This window comes from Microtus pennsylvanicus, chromosome 9, assembly GCF_037038515.1.
Source record: "Microtus pennsylvanicus isolate mMicPen1 chromosome 9, mMicPen1.hap1, whole genome shotgun sequence".
Lineage (NCBI taxonomy): Eukaryota > Metazoa > Chordata > Mammalia > Rodentia > Cricetidae > Microtus > Microtus pennsylvanicus.
In genome coordinates, this window is record NC_134587.1 from 38453278 (window position 1) to 38476541 (window position 23264).

The following is a 23264-nucleotide window of genomic DNA, read 5'->3' on the forward strand; positions in this document are numbered from 1 at the left end:
TTGCCAAAGTTCTTGGTTACCCTTTAGAATTTGACAGTTGCTGAAGACACCACAGACTCAAGCTATAGAACTTGGAGAAATCAAGCTGATACTGATCTCGAAAAAAAATCCCGAACAATAAAAAAAAAATAAAATAAAATAAAACTTACGGAGGTTTTTTGAAATCATTATCCCACATTTCAAGTTATACTACAGAGCTATAGTAATAAAAACAGTGTGGTACTAGCATGAACACACACACACACTTTGGTCATTGGAGTGGGATTGAGGACCCATATATTTACATTCTACAAGACACCTGATTTTTTTACCAAAAAAGGTCAGAAATACACATTGAAGAAAAGACAGCCTCTTCAACAAATCATGCTGGGCAAACAGCTATTCAATGAAAAATGAAGCTCTCTTCTCATCTCTCAGTCTGCACAAAACTCAACTCCAGACGAGTCCAGGATGTCCACATAGCAGTAGACACCTTGAATCTGACAAAGTGAGAAATAGAAAAGGTGTGCGAACTCACTGACACAGGAAAGGGCTTTCTGAACAGGACCCTGGCAATACAGGAACTAATATCTTTAGAAGTGTTTTCCCCATGGCCAAGGCTACCCAGATGTCTAGAATCCCCAAGACCATAATCACCAGGGATCCCCATTCCTACCAGTCTTTCTTCGTGCTGGGGCACTGGATTTCAGGCTTCTTGGGTGTTCTCGGCATCCTGCACCAGAACACTGGTCTCTTCGGAGCTTTGTGTCATCGGCCTGAAAGAGAGTTCTAGGGGAGGCAAGGGGAGGCTGAGGGTACCATACCTGATTCCTCCCCAGGTACCTAGGGTTAGGTCAGCAGAGAACTCTGCAGTCTCGAATGCTGACCAAACTGTAATGGCTGCAAGCCTAGTCTGTTCTGTTGGGCGGCCTCGGTGTCTATTCCAGGCCTTGGCTTCCTGTTAATGTAAACTCATTCTCCAGTTCACACCTGTGACCATGTTAGCTAAGCCCTAATCTTTCTCCTATACCTTTGGAAAACTGGTCCTAGGAATCTTTGTGGTTATCAGAACCCATAGATACCAAACCTCATATAAATTGACAAAGTTCCTTAAAATGTGTGTGCATATTCCTGTATACTTTAAATCCTCTCTATAGTTATACTACTGAATGCAACATAAATATTACGTACATAGTTACTTTGTGTTACCTAGGGAATAATGACAAAAAGTCACTATAGAAGTTGTGTGTGTGTGTGTGTGTGTAGGTGTTTGTGTGTTGGGGTGTGTATGTATGTGGTATGGGTCTATGTCTGGTGTGTGTGTTCGTTTGTGTGAGTTCAGGCATCTACACAATGACACACATGTGGAGGTCACATGTCTGGGGGGATGGTCCTTGCCTTCCACTCCAGTTTTTGAGTAACATATCTTGTGTTTGCCACTGTGTATGCCGGGTCACAGTAGATGTGCTGGGATCGTGGATGTGCACTACTGTATCCAGTTTTATGTGTGTTCTGGGGATCCAGGCTCAGGCTCACGTGTTTGCACAGCACGTACTTTACTGACTGAGTCATCTCTCCAGCCCCCAGAGACAATTAAAAAACTATCTTTCTGACCCGTAGTTGGTTGAATCTACAAGTGCAGATCCTGTCTCTGCAGATACAAAGGGCCGATCGCAGTGACCCCTCTCATGTGTCACTTCAGGTCTCCCCACAATTCACCCCGACAATGAGGTGACAAGCGTCTGGCCTTCCTCTTACAGATGTTCCCGAAGTCACCAAGATGCAGTTGACGAGGTTGAGATGCGCGCCCCTGCGCACCGGAGCCTGCCTTCCACGTGAGTCCTGTTGCCATCACAGATACGCCGGCCTGCAGGCTTCCCCCCACCAGCTCGGCTTCCGAGTTTTGCAAAGTTGCCGTTTGTGGAGTTTCCAGATTTGCAAAATTAGTTCCTGATTATTCATCAACACACGTTTCTCTGCAAAGGCTCCTTTCTAGTTCTACTCAAGGCTAAGAGACCTAGGCTTTCTGGCTGGGTGAGCACAAGCTAAGGAGAGCAGGAAGTGAGGGCCCCATGGGAAGTCCCTGTGGTTAGGAGTGCCCAGGCAGGGATCCTCTCTCACCTCAGGTTCCCAGTACCTCCCAGGCCAGTGGCAGACCTAACAGAGAGGCCATGGGAATGAGTGCAGATCAATGTGCAGAGAAGGGGAAAAGAAAAGGCTCTGACCAGACCACTCAATCAAGCGAGTGAGCTGTCCTGCCCCATCAAAGAGGCAGACTTGCAGGAGGAAGGATTACAAGCAGCGTTATACATGCCTACCCTCTCCTTCACCTTGGTATTAAAGCATTGCCTGGAGCAAGGCCTTGTTTAAGATCACACAATTTATAAAGCATTTTATGGTCTGCATATCAGTTATCTTTCCAGCCAGTCAAGTCTAAGACACAGCTGGGAATGTCAGGTCTATTTTATTTCTATCAAAGTAAGAACGACATGGCCCGACTCTCTCAAAGAGTCACTGCCATCCTGGAGACCGGCCCCAAGGATCTCTTGCTGTTGTCCCCCACCTATCAGCCGGATGGTTATTAAGTACACGCGAGTTGTCTGCTCCCTGGTGGGAGGCCGCAGAGGCATGAAGCCAGAACAGGTTGGTTCTGAATCGCACAGGAGGAACAGGGCTCAGAGGCTTGGGAAACGTCCAGAGAAAGTTGAGGGAATGCATCTGGCCTGCAGGAGAGAGTCTTGGCAATGGTCCAGCCATGAGGTAGGTGCAGGCAGAGATGGAAAATGGGGTGAATACCCTAAGTGATGCTGCGACCACCCCTGGGGGTCTGCACAGGGCTCAAACCATACAGGTCCCAGCCCAAGTCCTTTCCCTTGCTGTTCCCTGCGATTATAACATTCTTCCCCTTCCCCAGTTCAAATACCACCTTTCTCAGAGAGACCTTCCTGACCTCTTTTTCTAAGATATCTGTCTGGGTCCCTCAAAGGCACCTCACACTCTTGGTTTATCCTTCAGCCCTTAGCCCCATAAGAAATTAGTTTATTTTACTCCTCCCACCCCCCCCCCCCGTTAGAACACACGTGGCGTGGTCTGGCTTGCTGCCAGTGTTTGTGAGACCACCTCACAGGCAGGAGGACTAAGTCAAGATGTATTTTGAATAAATGTATGCATACATGGTCCGTTTGGGGGGTGAGACAAAGGTTCCACCACATAAATCCAGCTCATTCCCCACATGTGACCTCCAGTTCTATGTAGATAAGAACCAGTTTGGCTTCTGCTAGCCTGAGTCACCCCTCTGGAAGCTGGGCCTGGCTTGGCATCTGTCGTCAGCGACCCACCTCCTAAGGCTGACTGACTCAGTGTGGGTGTATGGGAGGGGCCAGCTCCCCCCTTATTCTGCTTAGGTGGCTGGGAAAGGAGGGGTGGTTCCACCCTGGGAGGGTCAGTGACAGAGGTGCTGGCCGGGTGCTCCTTTATAGGCGCCACCTCTTCCTGGAGTGAGACGCTGGAAGACAGTGGAAAACCTCGAGTCCTGTCCTGCTCTCCCATGGCTTCAGGTAAGCTTTTTGAAGTTGTTTTTGTCTGTGTGAAAAATAAGGGCGGGATTGTCTACCACTAGTGTTGCCAGTGCTGGATGCCAAGGGCGTGGAGCCCACGTCTATCTGGAAGACCTGGATAATGGAACGCCACGGCATCCCAGGAAACCACGCAGGTATGCTGGGGCCGAGGGGGCGTGCCCATTATGAGACGAGTCACTAGAGGTGTTGACCATTCTCCACTGTTCATGGAAACAGGAAATGGACGAAATGTCTCCGTAAGGTGGAGGAAAGAAGTGTGTGCTGAGTGGCAGCTATTGATAGGAAGCACCCTTGGTCCACAGGCTGGAGAGGGAGGTGGAAGGGTGGGATCTGCAGAGAGTGAACGGATTGACACTAGACAACTCCAAGAGATGTTGGTCAGAGAAAAGGCAGGCTCAGCCATGCACTAGCGGTGGACTTCTCTTAAGGAAATGCCAGATATTATCTGGTGTGCTCTGATTAAATATACCGACAAAAACAAACAAAATATAGGTTGCTATCTCTCCTCAGAACATATTTGGTGCAGATAAATCTTAGGATCATTGGTCTGAAGGTTCAGTCTCTAACTTCAGTTTAGCTCTTGCTGAACCAACCATTTATTGGGGGAGGTGGTGTCTCTCTACTCTTGATGTTAAGAAAAATCTGGCAAGTCCTTGGAAGGACATGAACACTTCCATGGTGCTTGCTCCAAGCCGGGCACTCACTCTCAGGTGGCTTGTGTATTTAATGCCTATGAGGAAGGACCTTAGCATCCACATTTGCAGAAGAGGAAATAGATGGAGAAAGATGAAGTAATTTGCCCAAGGCCACACAGCCAGTATTAGGGGAGAAGCTAGTGTTGACTGTGGACAAGTCTATCTTTAAACCACTGCCCTGTGCCATGGGGACAGTGGGTGTCTTATCACTTATGGAACGTGTGACAATGTTAGATGCTCTTGCATGTTCTCCAGATGCGGTGAAGTAGGATGCTGGGGTCATTTTCAGAACCAGACAGAATCTTATTTTGAGATAGTTTATTCCAAAATATTTAGAACTGGCAAACACATAGGGGCTACACGCTCATGGGTATGAGTTGGGTTGAACTTGGAAATCAGTGCCAACAAGCCCAAAATGGGCACCACAGTCCCTGGAAGAAGGAATCAGAAATGCCCTCAACAGCCAAAGAGATGGCAGGTTCCAAACTGCAGTCAAACAGAGAGCAAGAAAAGAATTGAGAAGTTACATGTGTGGTTTGATAGGGGAATGAGAGAATGATGACGTGGAGTCTCACTACTTACATCACAGGTGATGTTTCTAAAGAAAGAGGATAAAGAGGTGGAGGAAGCAATGGTGAAGGAAAGAACAATCCCTGTGTTAGGACCTGCATTTGAAAACAGTTTTCAAAAACTAAACGTCAACATCATCTTGAGATGAATGGTTTAGCCTGAAATGAGTCAAAGGTGGATTGATATTTACTGTGGTCTCTTCCTGGCTGAAAAACTCATTTTGGGAATTTGTGTACTTGTGGGTTATCTGTTTGTCTGTCTTGTTCATCATCTGTGAATTTGTCCATCTAGCTATCACCTAAACTACCTATCCTCTATCCTAGTGGATCGTGTCTCTGCCGATAAGAAAAGATAACTTGGCAAGAGAGAGTCACTAAGACAATTGTGCTTGCAATTTATGGCATTGCCCACCAGGGGTACAAGCTCATTTAGAGAGAGCAAAGGACTGAGGAGTCCACTGAGAATCAGAATATTCAGTAATAAAGCCAAAATAGTCTCTGGCAATTTGTCATTCTAGTCCATAGCCAGATAAAGTGGCCTTCACTACAGCCTATACAAAGGTTTAGAGTCACTTTTTCCTTACATCTCGAATGTTTTCCCATATCTTTGAGCAATTACGAACTAACCAGTTACTCCATAAGGAATGAGTTAGAGCCAAAAATAACATCAAAGAATAGGTGGAGTTCTTGCTCGTGTTAACCTTGAAATGAAGCAAAGAAGGGAAGCATCTGTGGCCTCTTTAGCATGACAGTAGCAAGGGAAAGAATGAAAACACAGAGTTCAAATCTTGCCTTAGACTGTCTAGAGCAGGTGTAGTCTCTCTGATCCTTAAGTTCGGCTCTACAAGGTATCCGGGCATATCCCCATCATGAAAGCAGTACCATGGTGTCTACCTTGCACAGAGGACAGTGGAATGAAGAGTGTGATACAAGGTAGGGATCACTCGGTGGCAGAGTGTGTTTGTGCTTTGAATGAGCAATGCTCCCTATAGAAGGCCTGAGCATTTGAACATTTGATCCCTGGCTGGTGGTGCCATTTGGGTTAGGATGTGCAGCCTTGCTGGACCAAGACCGTTACTGTGAGCAGGAGAGTTTAAAGCTTCACGCCGCTTCCAGTTCGTTTCTGCCTTGTGGCTATGGTTGAGGATGTGTGCTCTGCTCCAGTCACCATGCTTCCCCTACGTGAAGGACTCTTAGCCCCTCTGGAATCATAGCCAAAATAAACCTTTTTTTTCCGTAAGTTACTTTGGGCTATGGTGTTTTATCACTGCAGCATAGAAGCAAGGAATGCGGTGACAGAGATTGGGGCCCAGAAGACGACAGCGTAGGTGTGCCCTCTCTCAGAATTCCTGTCCCTCTCCATCAGCTCTTGTCCTACCAAGTTCATCTTCAAAGAAAAGAGTAAACATGTACCTCTGAAAACTTGATAATTATACAAATTATCTCTCGGAGCCAATCCGTATTACACCCACACATCCTGGAAGTAAACGCCATCTGGGAAGACTTGACCTCTAAAAGGATTCAGGGGAGGGGTAGCTTCCTATTTGGATCTGGGAAGAGAGTAAGCATTCTGCAAAGCTGCTCTTCCTGTGATCGGTTTACGCCCTGTGTCCTGAATGACCTTTACTAGCCCGGAGAGAAAAACGTGACCACCCTGACATCAGAAAGCTAGAGGGCAGAAGCTTGAGGAGAGCTGGCTTAGGAGAGCAGCTGTCACCAAGCCTGGCCTGTAGCCCAAGGGAACTTCCAACGGACTCTGGGGTATTATTAAGATGAGTTCTGACACCTGACAGGGATAGCTGGGAGCAGACGGACCAAGACGACCTTAGACTGTATCATGAGGTGCTGGGTTTGCTGTGTTTGTCTCTACTTCTCATCCTAGGATATTTACACATGACTTGGGAAGAACAACTTTAGCCCATTGTTTCAGTAAAAATCAGCAAACTTAGGCTAAGACTGCCACCCCTGTGCGCTGGATCCTCTAACGCTCAGTCATTCGAGTGTTGGCTAGAGACTATGAGATGCTGCTGTTGTTTCAGCTCAGGGTACATCGCTCACCCAAAGCCAAATGCGTGCATCTCACAAACAGTGCCTGAGTGTCCCCAGTGTGGCTCCAACAGGCAGAGCTGATGCTCACACCAGGATTCGTTCACGTTTTCTGGTCTTGTGGATTTATCAGTCCGGATGCTGATGGTGCAGTACCTGAAAGTGAAGCATTTGGGGAGTTTGCTCTTGGAACAAATGGAGATGGTTTCTCTCTGGAAAGAAGGAAAGGCAAAGAAGAAAAGTCCGGTTGCCAACTTCCCACTCACTGACATTCACAGCGTTGGCGGCTTTAAATCATCCTTTGTGGGAGTATTTAAGCCAGAGCAATTGGGAAATGATATAAATAAGATTTACAGGGAGAGACAGAGTGGTTGAACATAGCATCCTTCTGGCTTAGTCACCCCACTCCATGTGTAATCTGTCTTCTGACCCCAGGAATATCTGACCAAAGCGGGCTTCATGGTACTCTCCAATGTGCCTTTCCTTAAGATAGACCCACGGTCCTTGGGGTAGCATTAACAGCGTTTTTTGTTCTGGCTCACATCCAGCTTTCCCATTGTTTCTTCTGACTCTACCCCTAAACATGGTGAGCGTGAGTTCTAATACTGCCAATTTGGTAAGATCTCAAACCTAGAAGAAACCTCTGGATCCGTCTGTATGGGAGTTTGTAGGTTGAAATTTACCCATCTGTCTTAGTTAGGGTTTCTATTGTTATAAAGAGACACCATAGCAACACTTACAAAGAAACATTTAATTGGGGTGACTCGCTTACAGTTTCAGAGGTTCCGTTCATTATCATCATGACTGGGAGCATGGTGGCACGCAGGCAGACGTCGTGCTGGAGCTGAGAGTCCTACATCTTGCAGGCAACAGGAATTTGACTATCACACTGAGGGAAGCTTGCGCAAAAGAGTCCCCCAAAGCCTGTCCCCACGGTGACACACTTCCTCCAACAAGGCCACACTTCCTAATAGTGCCACTCTCTTTGGGTGGACGTCATTTTCTTTCAAACCACCGTCTGTGGCCATTGCCAGCCCACGCTGGACTTAGGACTGAATATAAGGAAAACAATGAGCTGAGTACTAGCGGTCCTTGTTCCTGCTTCCTAACTCTGAATGAGCGTGACTCAGTGCCTCATGTGCCCTCTGACATACGCTTACACTGGGACATATGCTCACACTGGGACTGAAACAAACCCTGCCTTCCTTAAGCTGCCTTAGCCAGGTGTTTAGTCATAGACATGAGAAGGGAAAGGCAGGTGATATGTATCTTCAGAAGACCCTTTGGAATCTATGACAGAATGGCCAAGATTATAAGGAACTACAGGGTCTGGAGAAGTCGAAGGTAGCTTTAGGTTTCTTTATCTGTAAGGCATCTACAAGTTTCTAAGTCTTCAGATTCACTGGGAGGATAGCTCAGAGGTGAAGCATGCCTTTAACATGTGAGGGGCCATGGGTTAAATCTCTGGAGAAGCTCTTCCCCAAGCTGAGGTTTTGAGGATTCGTGAACCTTGGTTTGGAAGGCTCAGCATAAACCAATTAAAGTTTATACACTACACTCTGCTTAGGAAAAAAAAATGGTCCTCATAAATTCCAAGAAGTCTGGGTTAGATTCCTGGAGAGTTAGGAGGGAACCAAAAATGGAACCACCCTCTCAAGCATCCAAGCCCACTCACAAATGAGTTTAAGACTTATTTAGACAAACACTACCTAGGACTTCCGTGCTCTGGTCCAATAGCTCAGCAGGAGCAAAATGATCAATATCAGGATAACATCATACACAGTCTTAAAAGATGTCTACAGTTTAAAACTATACAGTACCCTGAGCAAATATTTTTAAAAAAACCTAGACATGCTGCATTAGTCAGCTTTGTTCATATAATAAAATACCTGCTATCATTAACTTATGGAGAGAAGTTTTGGTTCACAGTTTTGGAGTCTCTAGTCCAAGATTGGGTAGACTCACTGCTTTGGTTTTGGGGGTATAACAGATACTGCAGAATATTCACCTTATCAGCCGGGACATAAAGAAGAAGAAAAAGGCAGAGAAATTCCCTTCAAGAGTATGCTGTGCCTCCAGGGACCTAAGGCGCTCTCCCCCCGTGCAGGGTCTACCATAGCACACTAGCACCGTTCTGGGAGCACTTAAACCATAACATATATGCAAGGCAGTTTGTGCATTAAAGAAAGCCAGACAATGGGAAGAGATCTAGGATGGATTCAAATCATGGCATTATCAGGGGCAGCCCTTCAAAGGCCCATGCAGGGATGAGAAGACGGCTCACTTGGTCAAATGCTTGCCGCACGAGGATAAGGAACCAAGTTCAGAGCCCTACTATCCATGTTGAAACTGGACATCACCTTATGAGCTTGTAATATTAGCACTGAGTTGGTGGTGGCTGGAGGGTCTCTGGAACTCACTAGTGTAACTGAAACCGTTCTGTGAGAGATCATTGCCTCAAACAGCTCTAGTGACAAGTGATGGAGGGAGGGACACACCCAGACATCAACCTCCATCCTATGCACACACACACACACACACACACACACACACACACAATACTTAAGTCCAGGTATAACATTCCCAAAAATTTGGAAGACAAGATTAAAATTTTGGATGAAGAGCTACAAACTCTACAAAAAGGGGAATCAAGCGAAAGTTCTAGAACTGAAAGACATCACCAACTGAAATTGAGAAATAGTGAAGAGTTATCAGAGAGTTCCCATGGGGCCAGGGCTGTGTTTAAAACATTACAGGATGCAGTGTAAGACATTTGTGAAGGTCATTTCCTCCTCTCAACTTGATATAAAGGAGTCTTAAGGCCCCTGATCCATGTGTGAAAACACTTTTGTTTATACCCCACTGTGTCCCTAAAGCTGCCTGATAAAGCCCACCTGTTGCCACTCCCAGCATGTGGATACCTGGGTTTTCCATCTCCTTGCTTCCATACCATAAGAAAAAAGTTGAGGCCAGGGAGTGAGGAAAGAAAAAGGACTTTGTCCTTCCTCTTCTTTCCTCTCTAGTGGGGAGATGTGCTTAGGATCCCCACAGGAAATCCAGGGACTTCAGTCCAGAAGGAAAGAACCATGCATGGGCAACAGGGAGCGGAGGGCTTGTACGTGCCTGCACGTGTGAGAGAGGGTTGGAGGCGTGGTAGGCTCTGTGACCCGTCTCTCCCGTTTACCCTGAGATAGAGAGCTGAGTGCAATCAATACTGTTTGAGTAATCCCCACAGGCCGGGATCAGGGGCAAGTACATCATGTGAGGAGTCTATCTAATTCTTATAGCGATCCATGATGTGATTTCCGTTATTGAAGCTGGTTATTGGGTAATAAAACTGGGTTCTAGCGAGTCCGCACACCCTGTCTGACGTAACACAGCTCAGGACGGTGTGAGAGGACTGAGACTCGGGGTCCACCCAGGGACCCCTTTCCTGCACACACGTCCTTTGGTGGCAGTGGGCATGGTCCAGAGAAGAAAGCACGGGGCAAGGAAAGTCTGGGAGGCTAGCGATTGGAACCTCTAGAACTAAATGCTTTCTGTTTGGATTTGGGCCGAGGTCAGAGCAACATTGACCCCGCAGCTGTGATGGTGGGTGGGGTTTTGCTTGGACCACTGGCTAAGGGCAGAAGAGGGCACAGAGCTCCTCCATTCACCTTAGCAAGTCGCTTCTCTGGGTACCAGTTACTTCCCCCTTTCGGTAGGTATGATGACAACATTATGCACCTGGTGACTAATAAGCCTTCCAGAAACTTCAAAGCTTTATTTAATTCAGCAGCTTCTGGAAGTTGTAAATAAGCAGGCCCGTTCATACTTATCGCTCTCCTTCGAGCAGCCTCATGAGAAACTCTCCAAACAAAGAAATGAGCAAACATTTGGCCCTCACAGATAGATAGCATCTCTCTACAAGAACTCAAGAAGGATATGTACTTGTTGTTGGGACTTTCAAAACTATCATTCAGGGCTCCAGCGCAGAAATGGTCCATTTGCTGGGAAGAAGAGCTCTTTGAAGACTTGACGTTCATTCTGTAGCCTCGCCCTGAAAGGATTTAGCTCTCCTTTGGACACACCCTGGTTTCTTAGGTTGAAAATAAGGTCAATGCTGCCCAGCAGCCGTGGTGCACACTTTTAATCCCAGCATTTGGCAGGTAGAGGCAGGCAGATCTCTGCGAGTTCGAGGCCAGCCTGGTCTACAAAGCAAGTTCCAGGACAGCCAGGACTATTTCACAGAGAAATATTACACTTGTCTTGAAAATAATAATAATAATGAAAAAGGTCAAATGCATGGAGATCAATGGGTAAAGTAGGATGACCTGGTCACAAGAACTGGTTTTTGGTCACTTGCTATTAACAAGCTCCGTGACCCTTCCCTCTGCTAATCTTTGTGAGTGTCCTTGTGGGAGGCTGAAATAAGGCTAACACAAGCTCCAGTCCAGCTCTAGAAAGGCTGTAGCAGCATCCTCTCCCTCAGGGGAACACACAAGGGCTCTCTTCACCTTTCCTAACCTAGAATCGGAAGGTCCTTACCTTTCCCCAGCTGTCTAGAGAAAACCGCACCAAAGGAAATGAATGTTTATTAACATCCACTTGGTACCAAGATTTAACTTCCTTCTTTCCTTCTATATTCAAGGAAGACACGGTCCTCCTCATTTTGAGAATAAAGAGGCAGAGACAAAAATAAGTGAAGTGACTTTTTTAAGGCCACATGGATGGCAGTGACAAGTGGCAGAGAAGAAATCTGGAGCTGTTGCTGGCCGCATGCTTCATCCACTTTCCCCAGACCCCGATTTCAGAACGAAATCACCTCTAATAGCCTCCAGCTTTCCAGACGTGGGACTGGGGAAGACGGCTGATTTTAAAGCATCCCTTGGGAGAGACTCATTTCTCTAGAGCGGGAGTCAGTAAACTTTCTGTGCTACATGTGACCTGTCCCTTTTTTTGCAAATGCAGTGTATTAGAACAGTTGAGCTTTCTGGCTCACAAATTGTTTGCGGGTGCTTCTACACCGTGGCAGCTGTGCTGAGTGCTGTGCTGAGCGTGGATGGTACACAAAACACCAAATATTTACCATCTAGTTCTGGACACAATGTTTATCCAGAGTCTGGCCAGCTCTCCCTTCCCCAAAGAACACGGTAACAGTGACGTGAGACTGTCCTTTGTCCACCAGGCCCTATCACTTGCCTTCCATTGCAAAGGGGACATTTCTGCTGGCATCTGTTTTGTAGGAGGGAAAAGGAAAACTCAGCCAGCAGGCTCAGAGTACCTGCCATGCAAACGAGAGTCTGGCTTTTATCGCATCTTCTTCCCAGGAACACCATGAATGGGGAAATGGAAAGCTCAATTTTGGGGAAATTGCAAAGGGTGAAAGGGGGAGGAGATCAGTTACAACACACTGTTGCAACACTCAGCAGGGTTGAAAGTGACAACAGCGAGGGTTTCTCTTTTTGGAAATGTGAGGGTTTTTCCGCGTCTGACAGGGGGGACGGAATGACAGCAGCACGGGCCGGTGAATGACTACTTTCTTTATAAGCAACCACCCTGAGCCTGAAATGGCAGTCTCTGGTCTCTGCTGCCTTGCTGTGGCCTCAGGATGGAACTCTGCAGCAGACGGTACCGTCACTTAATCTCTCTCTTTCTCTTCCTTCTATGTCATTCAGAAGCAGCCTGCCGCCCTTCTAGAAGACCCTGCAAGATGAAAGCTTTCAGGTAAGTCTTCCAAAGACATGGGGTTGCATAGAGACGCATGTCGTACGTAAGTCCAGGGCACTGGATCTGAGGGACGGGATGGAAAGGGATATATATATATATATATATATATATATATCCTTGACTCAAGAACAACTTGCTACATGCACCGTCTCTAAGGCTTATGTTTTAAAAAATGTTCCATGCATGCACAACAGGGTGGTCAACTGCTCTCAGTTTCCCAGATTCCGAAGTGTTCAGTAAGTGGCAGAATAAAAGGTGCCCAGGAATGATGCTAGCCTTGGGATCTAGCAAAAAGGATTACCGCAGCAGGACACAGTCTATGGCTCAGACCCTGTCTGTGCTGACTTGGAAGATCTCTCTCTTTGGAGTTCCCAGTTTCCTTACCTGGGCATCTTACTGGTTTAATGACAACCCCTTGTGTACCTTAAAGGGTTGTGCAAATTAAAGACAAGTAATCCTGTAGCTGTGTTCTGGGACCTGTGCTCTGAGAACCTGGAAAAAAAAATGTCTTGAGTCTTAAAATTGGACCAAGAGCCTTGGGTGATCTTCACCAACTATCATAAGCTGTCACCAACCTTAGAGTAAAAATGGCAGGCCTTTATTTTGATTTTGAAAAATAAATGAAGAGATTGTTGGTGCATACAAGCTGTCCTCGATCCTTTCTGAGAATGAAGTCTGTTGAATCACTTCCCCTTTGACCTTGTCTGCTTTGGAACTACAGCCGGAAGCCGGGTTTCTGGCTCAGAGTATGTGCATCCATCCCAAGGCAAGTCTGTCCCACAGAAACAGGGACTGTCTGCTTCATGAGGTTCCCCACCACATCCTCTTAGCAACTCCAGGAGAGGTTCCTGGAGTCCTTTTAAGCAAGGCTATTGGGTCCCTTCGATTTGAAGTTCACCGTAGAAGCAAAGGCACAAATACCCCCTTCCCATGCAGAGGACTTGATTTGTCCTCTGCCCTTCGCAGAGCTCCGTGGCTACTCCAATCAGCTCCCCTGATGAGTAAAGAGACAAGGTACAGATCCAAGGTGATGTCACCAGGGTGGTATTATCACATCTCACAGTGGCCTGTCTCACAGCCAGGGATCCCTTCACCAAGACAGAGAGTGACCAACAGGCCATTGTGTAAGCTAGAGAGGAAGTTGATTTGTTCCCAGGGACAGTTGTCCCTGCCAGAGCCAGAGCGGGTGATTGGCAAGAGAAGCAAAAGTTCTAGTTACAGACTTTCAGGCCTAAGACTCAGAGTAGCTTGGCTGCGATGTGTTCTAACCCTTGAACTTGTAATACTATGATGTAGCCGCTAGTTTCAAGTGGCCACCTAAATTTACACATAGCTGTCTGAAAATGTAAGAAAGGCATGCAGCCAGCAGCTCCCCTAATGAGTGGGGAGAATACAGGATGTGTTTGCATTGCCTAAGAATCTATCAGATGGTGATGCTCTAGAGAAAATTCTCCTGAAGCAGCGGGAGTCTACGCTGGGATGAGGAGCACGAAGAAGAGGTTTTCTGTTCACCAGCTGTGAGAGATGGATCTCTCTCTTACGGTAGTGTTGCCTTGAGTCGTCTCATTTGTGCTATGATCTCGCTGAAGACCACACTCCCAGCAGATCTAGACATAGGTTAGATGGCACTGAGGATGTCAGACACGGTACTCTTCTGCCTACCACAGCTGGGCCATTTTGCTTTTCAGAATCTGGGATACTAACCAGAAGACCTTCTATCTGAGGAATAACCAACTCATTGCTGGCTACTTACAAGGACCAAATACTAAACTAGAAGGTGAGTGGGAAACAGGGAAGCTAGTGGGATGTGGGCCTAGGGTCACCTTTCCATGCTCCTCCGGCTGTAGGTAGGATGTTCTGTTGAGTTTGAAATGAGAGACATGACCACCAGAGGATACACATGGGAGTGGTCTCAAGAGTGGAAAAACGTTTAGAGCCTGAGTCTTAGTGCCCCGGGGACACATCTAGGGGAACAGGGGCCAGGAGTCTCCCTGTACTTCCTGAATCCTTCTGTGCTGGAAGACCATCCATGTTCCTGTGTTATTCAAACCCTAGCCTTACCCTAGGCAAATACACCATGTACACGGCTTAATAATATTCTTTCTTGTGGCTACTAACCTCAGCATGTACCCATCTGTACTTGGAACAAAGCTAGATGAACTGGGAGGACCATCACTCACAGATTCTTCTAGAAAAATGAGGGCAGTGGGTTGACAGAACTTGAATTTCCTTTAGCACTGGAGTCTAAGAGTTCCCACACCTCTATTTGTGATAGAGAGGCACTGCCCACACTTCCTTACTATTCCTTCCCCAAGCCCTTCCTCTGCTTTCCTATCTTACTCAGCAGCTATAGGACTGGCTTTTCCTGACTTTCTAGTAATCTAGGAATTCTCCCATGAGCATGCTCGAGTATAGGGAGGCTGGGTTTTCTACTGCTCCCCAGTAGCAGATGGGAAAAGTGGGCTGTAAAGTCCACAGGCTTCCTGGAGCCTACTCACGGGCCTCATGAGTTGTGTGCCCCTGACTATTAACAGCATTTCTGTTGATCAGGAGGACAGGTTTCCTGGAGAAAGTAAAGAAAGGTTGGGAAGAGTGTGGAGCAGAGTCTAGGAGGCTGGTCCTTAGGGATAACTAGGTAGAGCGTTTGGTTGGCTCTCTTATATGGAGGCAGACTAGGAAGAAAGAGCCTGCCTGACCTTCTGACCTTAAAATTTTAGTTTAAAAAGGAGACAGAAAATACCCACAGGCTCTTCCCCACCCTTCCTCCTCGTCTCTCTTTCTGACTTCACCTTCCGCTCTTTTGCAGAGAAGATAGACATGGTGACTACTGACCTTCAAAATGTGTTCTTGGGAATCCACGGCGGGAAGCTGTGCCTGTCCTGTATCAAGTCTGGAGACAATATCAAGCTCCAGCTGGAGGTAAGAATCTGGTTGAGCTATCAAACCATTATGAAATCCAACAGTTTACACCAGCCACAGGTGGTTCTCATGACTCCATGGGTATGCGCGGATGAGGGAGGCACGTCATTCCTCAGAGGGTAATCTTTTGGGGGTCACTCCTGAAGTAACTTCCGCAATGTTCTTGGTTGTTATTGGGTGTCCCAGATGGTTTCTCACCCTCTAAACCATCCTCCCTGTGACTTCTTAGCATCGAGCTTCCTTGGAGCATGGTGGCCAACTTCTTTGAGAGATTATTCCAGAAAAATGACCCTCAATGTGAAAGCACTTATTAAACTTGGTCTTACATGAGCCTATTGGCAAAAGCCCATGACGTGGTTAACATAGGCACTGTAGAAGGGCACTAAGCAACGGTTTAAACTCTAGGAGGAGACATTTTCCATGGAGGGCCACCTCTACGACACTGTCACAGAACCTGAACCACCCATGGGTCTTATGCTGAGCCTCCCAACCCACTTGGCCCTACCTTCTTCTAGCAAGGTCCACTTTCAAGACCATGAACTTTTAACGATTATCCAAGCTACTAGCTGGCATCCCACATAGAACTGTCACTTCCTGACCTATCCAACAGCAATGGACTGTTCAAGCATTATCTTGAGGACTAGCTGGGCAAACTTGTAACTGCCAGTAACCACAACCTTGAGTTTGCCACTAACTCTTACCAATGGACATGACCACCTTTTGGGGATGGGAGGAGAGGAGTGACTATCTATTCTAAATATAATAATCTCATATAACACATCCTATGGGCTTTAAGACACTCTACCCTTTCTTTCACAGCTCTCTTGCCTAGAAAGAATCAGATCTTAACCCATCACTGCCTCTCTGGCCTAAGTCTTTGCTAATGGGGCCATGTATTTGATAGCCTTACTGTACCATGGCCACGCTAGCATGCTTTTCAGTGCAAGAGATAACAGCAAGACAACCCCTTCATTTGTGCTGTCTTAAGAAATCTGGAATCTGTGTAATTTGACCATGTCTCTAAGAGATCGATCAGGTCTCCACCATCAGAGACTGACCACCTTATGAGAAGCATTGAGATAGATAAGACAACCAGGATCTTCTGGGTCCCCAGAAATCACATGACCATTTCTTGACTTCCAGGAAGTTAACATCACCGACCTGAGCATGAACAAGGAGCAAGACAAGCGCTTCACCTTCATCCGCTCAGAGAAAGGCCCCACCACCAGCTTTGAGTCAGCCGCCTGTCGAGGCTGGTTCCTCTGCACAGCACTAGAGGCTGACCGGCCTGTCAGCCTCACCAACACACCCGAAGAACCCCTTACAGTCACCAAGTTCTACTTCCAGGAGGACCAGTAGTGCTGCCCAGACCTAGCCTCCTCCACTCCCAGGCCATCGATGACTCCACCAATTGTCTTCTCACTCTGGGCATCGCTAGGGTCTGAAGAGCAACTTTTGCAGGCTGCATGATAGTAGGATATAGAAGAATCCTGATGCCAGATTTCTGACTCCACCCTGCTAGCTGACCCAACCCCCATGATGCTTTCAGGATTATCCTTCAGATTGGACCATGGCAAGCCCTCGTTCAAAACCCTCTCTTGTTGCCTCTGCCCTCTGAGTGGATCCTAGGCCGCTTGCTTGACCTAGGTGCCTTCTGCTCCCCACACTTTTCCCTTCTTCCATTGTCCTACATGTCCACAGCCCAGACCAATCAAGGCCCTTAACAACACCTACCACATGACTCCCTTACCCTGTTGGATAAACCTGTGCTGGTCTATGGAGAAGGTTTTAATTCTCCTTGGTGTTCATTTTGGTTTGGGTGCTTGGAATGAAACCCACCAGGGCCTCATGTATGTGCCCTACCACCAGGCTATGCTCCCAGCTCACAGAGAAGTTTGAAAGGATCCAGAAAACAGAAATTAAGGATCTCCTGGTTATTTTATTAGGCAAGCCTTATTCCATCTGGGGAGAGTCCTACTTTAAGAGGTGTCCTTTCTGAGAGGAGCTGGGGCTCAGCTGTTCCTACTTGTGTGAACTGATGCATGGGGGAAACTGATAATAAGCTTTTCTCTTTCCCTTCTTTGTGTGATGCCCTAAACTGAAAAATTAAAATTTTGTAGACTATATTATCCCCGCTATCCTTTTTTTTTTTTTTGGAAGTTTCCAGTTGTCTGAACCCGTAAGCTCTCTGTCCAACCCAAATGCCATCTCCACTCCAGACCTCCCACAGAAGGTCCTGCCTGCAAAAGTTCCCACTGTCACTGTGCAAATATGCCTCTCAGGCCGTTCCTGCTGTAGTGAACGAATCCACTATTTCTTGACCCTGTTAGCACTTCTAACCTTGAAACTTGTGTGGAAATAGCTATGGCCCCTGTCTGTTTCCTCTGCCAGACTGTGAGCTCCAGAGAGCAAGGAGCATCATGTGTGTGTGCGTGTGTGTGTGTGTGTGTGTGTGTGTGTGTGTGTGTGTGTGTGTGTGTGTGTGTTGGGTCCCTACAGGGCTGAACCCCCACGCTGGCTCTTGGTGGCACGCAGTGAGTATTATATTTGCTGGGTAGAAAGTACCTTACTCATTTCTGGTTTAGCTGTATTTTACAATAAAACACTGAAAAAAGTCAACTTTGTTGGTTGTGACCATGTGGCCAAGCTTCAGACATAAGGTGCTGGGGAAATTGGGAGGCCAAGGGATCTGTTTAAGTCTATAGCTACAGAACAGTTGTCTCCCCTTGGAAACACTTCTTCCCCACTGTGTCTCGCTTCCTGGGTAATAGGGTACCAAACACCCTTGCCTAGTTCTAGAGTTTGTTGTCCACCATGAAACCCCAAGTGGAAACAGCCCAAATACTGATGATGATGCTGGATAACCCTGCATGTGTCAGATCTGCACCCAACTCACGACTCCTCAATGGCAAAGACAGTGAATGAACCACAGCCAGCTTCAGCCAACGCAACAGATGAATCAAAATAAACACGGGTTCAAAACCACTAAAGCTCAAGGGCTCCCAGGTCAAACAGCAACTAACAAGCTAATAACCAAGAGGGAACCAAGCACTCCCCTGAGTTCCATGAACCTGTGCTCAGGTGTCCATCTCCCGTTTGCCGTGTGTGCTCAGGGGAAGCTAGCTAAAACTCGCGAGGGCTCAGTTTTCCTGTCTCTTGGTACAAATAAAGGCTAATGCAGAACGAGTTGCCACCTTTAACCTTTGCAGTACCCATCTTTGATGGGTGTAGTTGCCATGATCAGTCCTGGAGGAGTCAACGCTCAAGGACTCTACTCCAAGATTCCCTTGCTTCCGGTGTGACCCACGACCCACAGTTAGCAGCAGCGTCACTTGGGAATAAAATGCAGACTCCTGGGCTTCACATGAGACTTCCTGGTTTAGGAGCTCACCTTAACCAGACCCCCCCCCCAGGCAAACCACACAGGCTAAAATTTGAAAAACACTGCTTTTGACAGGTGTGGTAGCACACACCTTTAACCCCAGCACCCAAAGGCAGAGGCAGGCAATCTCTGAGTTCAAGGCCTGTCTAGTCTACAGAGCAAGTTCCAGGACAATGAGGGTTGCACAGGGAAACTTTGTCTGAAAAAAGGAAAGAGAAGGAAGGAAGGAAGGAAGGAAGGAAGGAAGGAAGGAAGGAAGGAAGGGAGGGAGGGAGGGAGGGAGGGAGAGGAAGAGAGGATAAGGAAGGGGACAGAGGGGAAGGGAGGGAAGAGGGGGTAAGGGAGGAGAGGAGAGAGGAGAAGAGGGGAAGAGAGGGAAGAGGAGAAATGGAGAGGAGAGGAGAGCGGAGGGGAGGGGAGGAGAGGGAAGGGGGGAGTGGAGAGGAGAGGAGAGGAGAGGAGAGGAGAGGAGAGGAGAGGAGAGGAGAGGAGAGGGGAGGGGAGGGGAGGGGAGGAGAGGAGAGGAGAGAAGAAGAGAGGAGAAGAGAAGAGAGGAAGCACTGCTTTCTCAGACTGCCGCCATGCAGTGCATAAGCTCTAACACACTGACCAACATGGCTAGCGTGATTACTAATTCATCCTTCTCCTTTCTCCCCAACCCTCTAGCTCATGACCATACCAAAACCTCCCCCTCTCACAGCCTTGGTTAAACCTCGGGTGTTCCTTAAATTCTGAAGGGGAAGTTTTAGGCCAACACCATCTGCAAAAATGTCAGCCCAACACATCCAAGGGGTTCTGTCTCAAGCATACATACATCGGTATCTTGTGAATAGTAACTACTTGCTATCAGCCACTCGACACATCCATAGGAAATCATGGATTAGGTCGGCCTTGGGCTGGATTCAGACCAGCCAAGTTTTTTTTTCTTTTTCCTTTATTGTTTTTACTGAGTTATACATTTTTCTCCGCTCCCCTCCCTTTCTCCTGTCTCCCCTTCTCCCCTCTCCCGTGACCCCCACACTCCTAATTCTCTCAGGAGATCTTGTCTTTTTCTCCTTCCTACATAGATCCATGAACGTCTCTCTTGGAGTTCTCTTTGTTGTCTAGGTTCTCTGGGGTTGTGGACCAGCCAAGTTTTGAAGGAGCCCATAAACCCAGGAAAAGCAGAGAACTGAGCAAGGAAAACATGACCACCAGGTGGCGGTAGCATTCATGAGCTTTGAGTGCGATGCCCTTCCAGGTTTGAAGGTGGTCCCTCACCACCAGGATCTGTCCAAACCTGATGGAAGTAAAATCCCACACAGAAAGGGAAGTGAGCAAAAGAATTCCCAGGGTAGATGGAAGTTGGAGATGGGGTTTCCCTTCCTAAGGCATCTCTCTCGGAGATGCAGAAAGGAATCTGATTCAGACTCCAAACGGAAGCAGCTTTTTGCATAGGGTTTCATCTTTGGCATAAAGATAATGGGTTTCATGGGATCTATATCTTGGTAGCAGATGGCCTCTAAGTAGACAAACACCTGATTGTTTTAAACAACAGGATGTGCAAACATTTGGATTTGGCATCGACTCGAGTTTAGAACTCTTGCTTGCACTGAAAAAACCAGCCATATAGGTGCCAGTACACAAAATCCATCTCTGGTTCATTTATATGACCCAAGGAATGGGCCACGGCTCAGCGAAGCCAGGCTTGAGTAGCATATTCCAGAGAGATCTCTTTTCAATTAGGAGACCGTAAAATGGTGAGGCTGGGTGGGAGTCAGGAAGGTCAGAGGGCGGGGGAGGCAGAAAAGAACAGAGAGTGGACCCAGACATGAGAATGGTCTTTTTTTCCACCTCTAGGCCTGACCAGCTATAACATCACGGAAAACCTGATTCAGAAGTCTAAAACCAGGTCAGGTAGAGGGGGGCACCTCTGTGACCTCAGCCCTCTGGAAGTAGGATAGTGAGCTCAAGGCCAGACTCATTAAATAGACAAAAATCCAAAAGCAAACTCAAGGCTTTCTCACTTCCACCGTCTAGTCAGTGTCCCCACTTGGGGTGGTGGCCTTGGTCAAGCGACCCTGGTTCCTGCACCTCTATTTCCTCATTCTGTGCTGGGAATTGGAACGGCACAGTTTCTTATCAAAGGGTGCAATGCCTGGCTTCTGGCTCCACAGAGAGAATCTGATTCACTTAGTCTAGGAACAAGAGCATCAGTACGCCAAGGCTGGCACCCTCCAGGAGCTCTGAGGTCACGTTCCCCAGCTGTTCCTTCTTGGCATCGTCTGTTAACACCAGGCTGGAGATGCCTTCTCGTTGAAGGGAATGACCTCCTTACGAAGGCAGCCATACATTTCCACCGTGAGGACCGACCACCAAAGACAGAGCTCTTGGCTGTGTGAGAGGGTGTGGCTTCCACCCCCAGCACTGACGGTAGGAAGGAGGACATTGCTGGTTCTTTAAAAGCACGGGGTATGCACCTATAATATCATCATTTGAGTGGCTGAGGCAGGAGGATTGTGAGTTGGAGCCTGCATGGGTTGAAGACTGCTTTAAAGAAAGTGAGATTTGAGAATCTCCTGCTTTTTCAGTCATAAGGTTGGCTTATGATGCCTGGCATACGGAGCACAATTTAGAGTAAACATCGGAGAAATCGGAACTGTCAATCACTTGGGTCTGTTGTCAATCACAGGATGTGAATGGTTCCTGATATCTAGAGTGCTGGAATGATGTGACAGCCCAGTGATCCTTTGCTGTTCTATTAGGGCCAACCTGAATCCACCCCAGTATCCTGAGAATGGCTTAGGCTCTAATCCTGGCTTCTCAGTGAATAGAATTTATCCCTACTAAAGCAGCCCCACGTACTTTGCATCCTCTGCCAATAGAATCTATCCTTACGCTTATCACAGATCCTTCCCCTAGACCCTGCCCTGAGCTCTGTTTATCAGCCAATAGAATGCATTGTAAAGTCACAGATGCTTTGTACCCTTGCTAGGGAGTGTCAGTGTAGCTATCGCCTGAAGCTTTGCCGTGATAATTGTCATGTGGAAACCTCTTTCAAATGCTTTGCCACGCTTAAGTGTGTAAGAAGAATAAACCATCAGATCAGCACCTGCGAAGACTTTCCTTTTCCACCTTGTGTGGGCCCTCTGCTCCCTCCCACCCCCCACCCCCATCCCTCCACCCACTCCCCGGGCCAGCTGTGAGACTCGTGAGTGCAGCTTTGCTTTTGATGGCATTAGAGTAAAGCAATGTTAAATTGGTGTCAATTTTTGCAAATCTTGGGAAGACCAAATGTGTATACAATTTTTAAGCCACAGAAGCAAACATGAAAAATGTTTCATATCAAACCCAGTTATCTCCGAATAGTATAGAAAGATGGTAAAATAGAATTGAGGTTCTTAGCTTAAGGAAGTTGAATAAAGGAACCATGGACTTTCGGCCTCCAGCACAAGAGGGCAAGAAGAGAAGTTCAGCAAATTTCCACCAGAGGGCAGCCTTTCAGAAAAGACTCCTGTGTGGAGGCCTCCAATCAGTTCTGGTTAAATCTGGTTTTTCTGACTCAGCGGGGAAAATCTGCTTTTTTTTTTTTCCAATTCTATGTTTATTCTTCAATCAAGCTAAGCCAATTTAAAGTAGTGACAAAGTCGCAACCCCAACACCTCACCACCTGCCGGGACAGCGTCCCCAAGATTGCCTTATTCTGTGGCTCTCTGTTTCTCCTGGGGACCATTCCTCCTGGTCATCTAACTCTCCGTCTCCAGTGTTCCTCTTTTTGTTGTTATCTTCTGAGAGGCTGCGGGCATTTCTCCCCCTCCCGCTCAAAGGATCAAAGGGACCTCAGGGCATCTTTGGCCCTGCAAACAGAGGACTGTGTGTTCCAGAAAAACAGAGTTTGAGATTGCTGTTCACGCCGGGTGTGGTTCGCAGCTGTAATCCCAGCATCCTAAAACGATTCGAAAGCCCCATCCACATCAGTGGGTTCTATTTATGACCCGCCAAAAGGAAATGGCATACAGAAAACGGAAGTGATGCTCGCAGACCACGGAGTGGTTCCCTCTGGTATTTGTTTTTTCTTTTTCTCTTTTTCTCTTTTGAACGGCTGAATGGCCCCTCCTGCTTTGATTGGTTGACACCGTTACAGTGGGTCCATTTGCATTCACATTAGCCTGTGGTTTGCCGCACATAGAGAAATCTTTAGCCCAGATTTAGAAAATGCAGAAACAGCTTTTTTGCTAAGGAATTCTATTTAACATGAAGTAGTGTCTCGCTGTTAATCTGAACTATATTATTTATATATTAAATATTTCAGTGTGTTCCTCTTAGCCACTAATCTTTTATTGTGGTGGCTATTTCAATCTTGGCATCGTCACTTTTTAATTCAGCCTTTTTTTCTTTTTTGAGAGAG

General features: G+C 47.1%; 1 protein-coding gene across 3 annotated transcripts; it reads left to right on the top strand.

Annotated features, from left to right (window-relative positions):
* The first annotated feature begins 3404 nt into the window (after positions 1 to 3404).
* On the top strand, positions 3405 to 18114 carry Il1rn (interleukin 1 receptor antagonist). 3 transcript variants are annotated; one of them, XM_075985318.1, is made up of 5 exons: positions 3405 to 3536; positions 12525 to 12573; positions 14265 to 14353; positions 15383 to 15495; positions 16639 to 18114. In XM_075985318.1, the coding sequence occupies exons 1-5, from the start codon at positions 3527 to 3529 to the stop codon at positions 16852 to 16854; spliced, it is 477 nt and encodes a 158-aa protein (XP_075841433.1). In that variant the 5' UTR covers positions 3405 to 3526; the 3' UTR covers positions 16855 to 18114. The 3 variants fall into 3 exon arrangements, with proteins under 3 accessions (XP_075841433.1, XP_075841431.1, XP_075841432.1); XM_075985316.1 differs by lacking the exon at positions 3405 to 3536 and adding an exon at positions 12223 to 12373; XM_075985317.1 differs by lacking the exon at positions 3405 to 3536 and having other exon boundaries at positions 12388 to 12573.
* Positions 18115 to 23264: the final 5150 nt, after the last annotated feature.